This window comes from Paramisgurnus dabryanus, chromosome 2, assembly GCF_030506205.2.
Source record: "Paramisgurnus dabryanus chromosome 2, PD_genome_1.1, whole genome shotgun sequence".
In the NCBI taxonomy this organism is placed as follows: Eukaryota; Metazoa; Chordata; class Actinopteri; order Cypriniformes; family Cobitidae; genus Paramisgurnus; species Paramisgurnus dabryanus.
Genome location: NC_133338.1, coordinates 38807561 through 38815390, shown reverse-complemented (window position 1 = coordinate 38815390; position 7830 = coordinate 38807561). Strand labels below are relative to the sequence as shown.

Below are 7830 nucleotides of genomic sequence, written 5' to 3'. Positions count from 1 at the left end.
AGAGACATTAGCAGCCAATACAAACAAAGAAAATTAAAACTCATTACTATGTTAAGTTATGCAAAACAAGTTCAAATGAATTATGGGGAGCCTAATAAATCTTTCATCGTAATCTGATCACCCTGGAGACAAATGGAAGATTATTACATTAATGTGACACATCAAAAAAGGAAGAACAAATCTGAGTCTTGTTTTTTATTCTTCCCCTATAGTCACAAATCATCTTCAGAGATAAAACTTTCAGCATCATTCGCTTCCTCCTTAAGCTTTGAAAGGATCATTTCAAACTATGAAGAAATTATGAACAAGCGGTAGTGTGATATGAAAAGCCTATTTTTGTCTTTGTCTTACACCTTTTTACAAGTGGACTTCATCATGCATAACAGGCCTGTGGGGTCAACAACCCTTTAAATTACTGAATTATTTAGCAAACAAACTGACACAAACTAGAGTCTCATAGGTCTCAAACTGCCAGACTGGCTGGGATTGAATTATGGCCCCTTAACGTCTGAACTTGAGTAATGGCTGTAATTTGCTTTTGACACTTAGATTAGACCAATGATAAGACTGTTGGTGGGCAATTACTGTGTTAAGGTCAGGGGTCTCTGTTATTTTTTAGATGATACACAATGGTATCATGACATCGCTGTCATATCATCATTCTATCACTCAGGTCAGAACAGTATGTCCGCCAAAGCTGCTGGCAAACAGGCCTGCCATAGAGCTTAGTGCTTTAGGACTGAGCAGGTTGCATGTCAAAAGCTTTGGATGATCTGTTCATGTGCAACAGAGGAAATGGGTCAGGTTGAGAATCCAATGTATTCAATTTATTAAAACACCCAAAGCAGGAAAAAAAAACAGTGAATGTCCTGTATAGATTGGCTACCCATGCACATCCAGAGAATTTAGAAATTAGATTTTTTTATTAAATAAAAAAGAATGGGTATTAATAAAAGTAATATTACTACAGCAATAATATCATATCATATAATCTGGCATTTGTTATATTAAACAGAATGCTCTCTAGACAAACCAAGTGGCCCCAGTACACTTAAATTACCCACTACCCATTTTTTTTTTTTTTTTTGATGTAGCCATCAGCAGCATGTTGACTCTATCAATCTGTTCTCAAGACAAGTTAAAGACAAACAAACACAAATACCTACAATAACAAAATTTGTAGCTAAACTCATTTAAACAAGAGGTTTTTGTTCTTCCGCTAAAATGTGAAATCCATAGATATTATAGCACATTTATTTTTTGGTTAAATGTAAATGTTCAATGTCGTGCACCAGTAACATGTTACAGATTTAAATTCAGTTAATTCTTTTCTTTCTACATCTCAAATATTATATCATCAGCACACTCAAAAAAGGTATTTGTATTACACATTTGTAGTCCATATTAGTACCTTGAAGGTACATGTTGTCAGATACGGACATATCTAGGACATATATAGGACACTTTGATATGACTTTACTCTGAAATTGCATGCAGAAAATATACTGCAGTTTAAACGAACTATAAATGACCAATTGCTGCAATTATTTACTCTATGTATAAAAAAAGGGAATGTGCAGAAAAGTCATTGTACAGATTGTCTAACACAGTCACCAGCAAATGACCACAGCATCAATTTATCCTTCCTGACAATGTGCACATCTCAGAGAATCTTGATTAAAGACTTGAGAGCACTTAAGCATATCTTCTCACTTCATAGCCCCATCAAGGGAGACATCAAGTACTTCTATTCATAGCTGGTTATTACTCAATGAAGTGTGGGAATGCCAGACGCGTTGGCCAGCTTTTACTCCCTTAATCACTTCTGCTCATGTCAAGACCACAGGAGACACATTTTCACTTTTCCTAGAGGCATGGGTAGTACCAGCAGATCCCTATTTATTATAACATAAGCTATATAATTCACAGGTAGCTTAACTAGCTCGTCCATTTTATGTCATGTCATGCCCAAAATTATTCCACTTGCTATTGTAGCTTTAATTTTTATTATTGGAAATTGGAACTAGAAATCGACTTGGAATGTGCACAGAAGCACACTCTTGATTTTTACTTTTTTAAACCATGTTTTTAGCAGACAATTTCTCATTGTTTATCAATACATCTGCTAAGAAAATATATATTATTGCATTAAGTTTGTTTGGTTTGTAAATTCCCTCTTAATAGAACAGAGACTATTAATTAATTAATCTTAACACCTTCTCAGCCATGTGGAAACATTAGGTAGAGTTTTAAATTATGTTTGTATTTATTCTTATAGGCATCATATTCTAAGGACCTCTTACTATTGCACAGATCTTTAACAGCATATAATTTGATGTTTATTCAGTTGATTGCGTAATTACTAGGGCCGGGACTCGATTAAAAAAATTAATCTAATTAATTAGAGGCTTTGTAATTAATTAATCTAAATTAATCGCATTTTAATCACATATAAATATTTGACCTGAGAACATTAAGAAGTAATTTTTTTACATGGATTTTTAGTATACACTCTTAGGGCTCTATCTTACACCCGGCGCAATGCAGCGCAATGCGCGACGCAAGTGTCTTTCGCTAGTTTCCACCCTAATTTTCACGTTTAGCGCCGCGTTGTTTAAATAGCAATTGCATTTGCGCCCCCTTTTGCGCCCATGGGCGTTCTGGTCTGAAAACGAGGTGTGTTTTCGTGCTGTTATTTTGAGGCAACTAAAATAGACTACGCCATTGACCAACAAAAACCTGGTCTAAAGTCTAAAGTCAATGGCGCAATGTGTTTTATGTTATTTAAAGAGCGCATTAGTAAAATGCGCCTAAACACGGGAGGACAACGCGGGTTTGCTTATCACAAGGTACATAATGCGCAGCAGCACAAAAATGCTTTTAAATATGAAAGATTAAAGGATTGAATGTAAAAGATTATTATTGAATCTCTTGGACATAAATGAGGACAGATTATGAGACGTTAGAAGGCGCAAAGAGCTGCTTCACCTGCAGCCTGCTAAGTAAATAAATGCTTTGCTTTAAACAAATGCGTCTGTTTTTAAATGTTTTTTTTTTAATGCTACCTCACGGATTTATTGTCTATGATGACTCTGTACCTGTGGATATGGTGAGATGAGAAACATTTTTAAGTAATGCTTAAAAAAACTCTTTGCTAAAAAAAAACGCTGTCCAAAGTGCTGAAACGTGAGGAGAGCCGTTTGTAAATTCTTTATCTCCTGTTTATTACAAATAAAGTATTTTTAGAGTACAAACCTTATCTTACATGCTTGTAAATAATTTTTTGATGATATTGGATAGCCATACATTAAAAGCAATTACAAGCCTGCTTTTTACTTCCATGACTAAAAGAAAACGGGTTTTAAAGGTTTTGATAAAAAAATAACAATTTCAATACAAGTGAAAAACAACACAATTATTTAACATTAATCTTAAACTGGGGATCTTCTTCCTCCGCTTATTTTTTCAGTTTACAAAGTCCGTCATCTAAATAGGGATTAGACATAACGCCAGCGCAACTAGCTTTTAAAGGGGATGAGAGCAGAGACTCTCATTGGTTTATTGCACGTTACGCCCAAAATACTCCCATTACAATAGGACCTACCCTTTTCGACCATGCGCTCGGCGCAAAATCCATTTTTCCCGTCGTTAAATTAGCAAAAGTGGATTCGGACACGCCCATTTAGATGTTGCGCTGTGCGCTTTAGACAATGCGCTTAGATCGTTAAAATAGGGCCCTTAGAAATGATGTGTTAATTTTATACACATCATTGTGCGGTAAGCTTTTAACACATTATGTGTAATTTTAAGACATTATGTGTCATTTTGTGTTGATTTTGTGTTCAAGTATAAAACATGTTGTGTTAAAAGTAACACAAAATGTGTTGTTTCAATAATAACACAGAGATGGGTGGATTCCAGGATGACGCAGTTTGTTGTCCCAGAATCAACACTAATGTGTTGTTTTGACTGTCTGTGTTCCGGTACCTATTTGCGCGGATCCCCCACCTCACGTATAAAAACAACAAAACATAATATACTATATAGCCTATATTAAAATTAAAATATAAAAAATATATTATGCACATTTTTAAGTTGCACATCGTTTATAGTTTTCTTAAGTGGGATTCAGATGTGAAAAGCGCTGCGTAATGTACGCGCTTTTAGTCTTACCATTGAAACTTAACAAAATTAAAAAATAAGAGGTGATATATAGCTTTAGCCTACATAAATGCTTGTTTCTTTAATGTTGCAAGATCCTCTTCAGGTTTTCTTGCTGTTATGTTTATAATAGTTCATTGTTCAGAGTTCATATTGATGATCTTATAGTCCATTTAAAAATGTTCTTACAAACTGACTCTATTCGTCAGAAAAACACCATTTAACTTTTTTCCTTTACCTGCCGTCGCTATTCTCTGTGCGTGTCCTCCGTCAAAGTAGCCTATTAAAATTAATATGAAGTTGATTTTTGAAAGTCTTAAGCACACCGCAAATCAAACGTGCTGCTATATGCTCTAAATGCGCGTGTAAATGTAATTTCTGGGGACTGCCAAGCTGATTTTTAAGTGATATAGGCTACTCATTGCATGTTTTGGCATTCGGTAGCATATGCATCAATGAGATGCACGGTGTTGCTTTTAATGTTCTTTTTAATTTATATTCACAAAACCTAACAACAAAACATTGTTTAACATTAGTAGACAAATTATTTGAAACGAAATTCATTTTAAAGTAGCAAACAAAACTTAAATTAAACTCGCAATAAGCTAATTAAATTGAAACAAAACAACATTACAACAATATTTAAACCCAGCAATACTCAAACATTAACATATAACAGACATTAGGATACATGTTAAAATAATCTGTAGTTTGTTGGTAGATGTTTATTGGGCAAAACCTCCGTTGCAAACCTCCATTTACCAGAATAAATAATTTTTACTTTGAAACTGATGCGTTGTCCCGTTAAAATCAGCTGTTCGTTTAGGTTCCGTCTACTTTTATTTAAACTGCAGCACAACTCCGGAGTTCTCGAACTAAAACAGGGTCTGCAGCATTTACGAATGACTCCGTTAATAAGTGCGATTAAAATGCGTTAAAATGTTTAACGCGTTATTTTTTGTGTAATTAATTAATCTTAATTAACGCGTTAAAGTCCCGGCCCTAGTAATTACATTTCAGCTTTTGTTAAAGACGGATATGTAAGTTAAGAGCATGTGAACAACTTAAATTTCACATCGATCATCTATGTACTTTATTTGCAACAATCATAATTTGCTTGTGAAAGAAGGTAATCCACAGTGCATTACCATTCAATTAGCTTTCTTTTTTATTGTTGGAGTTAACAAACCTTTGTTTTCATCGACAACCTGCAAGCATCACTTCACATAACTTTCTGCCATCTAAAATTTTCACCTTAGGTTATAAAACAAGTTGAGATCTCTTTTTCTTTAAATGAATCGCAAAAAAAAAAAAAATGTGTAAATCAGGCAAGATGAGTATGTTGAGACTGAATAAATAACACTAGCTGAGGCTTTCTATCAGATAAAATACACATTTATTACTTACAATTAACCATTGTCACCAACCATGTCAATGTAGTTAATTTGTGTCTGAAGCAAGATGGATAAATCAAACAACGACAGAACAGATTCAGTGTTGATCATAGGTATTAGCAGAATACAGTTATTTCATTTATCCTACGAGCAGTGTATCTTCATCTACGAACTCATAGTAGGGCACCTCTAGGTTGAGTGGAGCAGGACCTTTTCTAATGCGACCAGATGCGTCATAATGAGAGCCGTGGCAAGGGCAGTAATAGCCACCATAGTCACCAGCGTTAGCAATGGGCACACAGCCCAGGTGGGTGCACACACCGATGACGACAACCCAGGATGGGTTCTGAACGCGTTCTTTGTCATGCTGGGGGTCCCGAAGCTCAGAGAGATTAACATCAGCCTCCGTTGCAATCTCCTTTTCCGTTCTGTGTCGGACAAACAGGGGCTTTCCTCTCCATTTGAAGGTCATGTTCTTACCCTCAGGGATGTCTGATAGCTTAACTTCAATCTTCGACAGAGCCAACACATCAGCTGAGGCGCTCATGGATGAGATAAATTGTGTGACAACGGTCTTGGCTGTGTAGACTCCAACCACTGCAGTGGAACCTGTGATCAGATAAGAGAAGGCCCGCCGGGCTTCTCCACTCTCTTGCGATGACTTCTTTGGGTCCACAACTTCAGGTCGGCGGTAGTCAGAGAAATCTGGGATCTTGATGTCTGTGTGGGCAAAACGCACTCCAGAGGGAGCTAAAAATAATCAATAAAAAGAAAAGTTAAGACACGGTACAAAAGAGAAAGGGTACAAGGTTTAAGGACAATAAACTGCCCAGAATGATATTTGGCCATTTCCAGATTATCAGGAATTTTGGTTTCATATTTTTTTCAGAATGTTAAAGACAATGTGTCAAACAATGTCCATTTAATAATTTGTAGTCATTATAGAGCTCAAATGCAAACACAGTAATAATCTTTAAGGACAGTGTTGTCAATGTGCATTTCTATTAAAAGATATTACATATAGTTTGTTCATATTAGCTGTATGTTGAAAATAGTTGGCACGTCATATCATTAAATAAACAACAAAACAACTGATTTTAAAGGAAAAATTACCTCATTTAACTCAATAGTGCAAATCTACACAGCAGCTGGTCACTGTAGGCCTAGCTGGACAGGCTATTATCTAGCAAGTGCTATCAACCTTAGCTTAGCAACGTTACTGATAACTTAAATAATACAAGAAACAGCTTCAACCCAAACACTTACATTTGCTCAAACTGTTAATCCTAATGAGTATAAAATATATTAAAATGTGAATATTATGTCTCCACACAAGCCACAAAGTGAAGGGCCAGTCAGCAATGGCAAGGACATTAGCGACCCCCTGTAGCATTGTGTGTTAACTGCTAACGTTACAGTTTCTTCCAACAATATAAACGAAGTTCAGTTTAATAATAAGAATTTAATATTAATAATACAGCTTAATTTTATGAAAATCCTAAAGAGCACCAAGAGCCTCTTCACAATAGCATTTAACACACAATTACACAGTGTCCTTGAATTAGCTTCCGCTACAAGGCCTGAAATGAGACTGCGACGCTCGATTTAACGCCATCCCGCTGTGAGACTCACCGTTGATGCTGGCAGACACGGACAGCCCGCCCTTAGCGCTCTGACCGGAGAGCGACTCCCGGCACAGGAAGGGTTTCTTGACATCCATCAAGATTTTATCGCTTTTCACAACGACGCCCGGTACCAAAGCTTTCAGTGGACCTGCCACAGCATAGTTCGTAGCCTGCAGGTACGGGGAAAGAGTCCCCGAACGGGCAGCAATGGACATCATGTTTCTCAGCTAACGGAGCTACGACCTTCCGAGCTGATCTACTGGTACCTATGGCGCAGGCGCGCAAACTGCCGTCAACGTCAGGTCGCAGGCATGACGTCACATTTTAAACCATCTATTCTACAGTTTTGTTTTGGTTAATTACTTTGTGTCACTCTTTGTATAATTGTTATTATTGTATCATTTTGCTTCATATTTGAAATACTTCGTTCGTTCGTGTAGACTATTTACTTTTATTATGCAATGAAAAATATAATGACTTAAATCACAGGAGGTAGTAAGATCATAGAGATACTATAACTTACTATAAATATAACTTTACTATGGTTATTTAAGTAGTCAATTTTATATTTTATTTTTATTTTTGACTAATACATTTATAAAAACTTACAAACGTTAAACATTATGTTTTTAAAGAAAATTTAAAATATA

At 35.9% G+C, this 7830-nt stretch overlaps 1 protein-coding gene across 1 annotated transcript; it reads right to left on the bottom strand.

Moving 5' to 3' along the window:
- Nucleotides 1–5534: 5534 nt before the first annotated feature.
- uqcrfs1 (ubiquinol-cytochrome c reductase, Rieske iron-sulfur polypeptide 1) lies at nt 5535–7461 on the bottom strand. The gene is made up of 2 exons (XM_065289284.2): nt 7188–7461; nt 5535–6305 (listed from the first exon to the last, which is right to left on the bottom strand). Exons 1-2 carry the CDS (start codon nt 7396–7398, stop codon nt 5695–5697), a joined length of 822 nt encoding a protein of 273 aa, XP_065145356.1. The 5' UTR covers nt 7399–7461; the 3' UTR covers nt 5535–5694.
- Between the last annotated feature and the right edge of the window lie 369 nt (nt 7462–7830).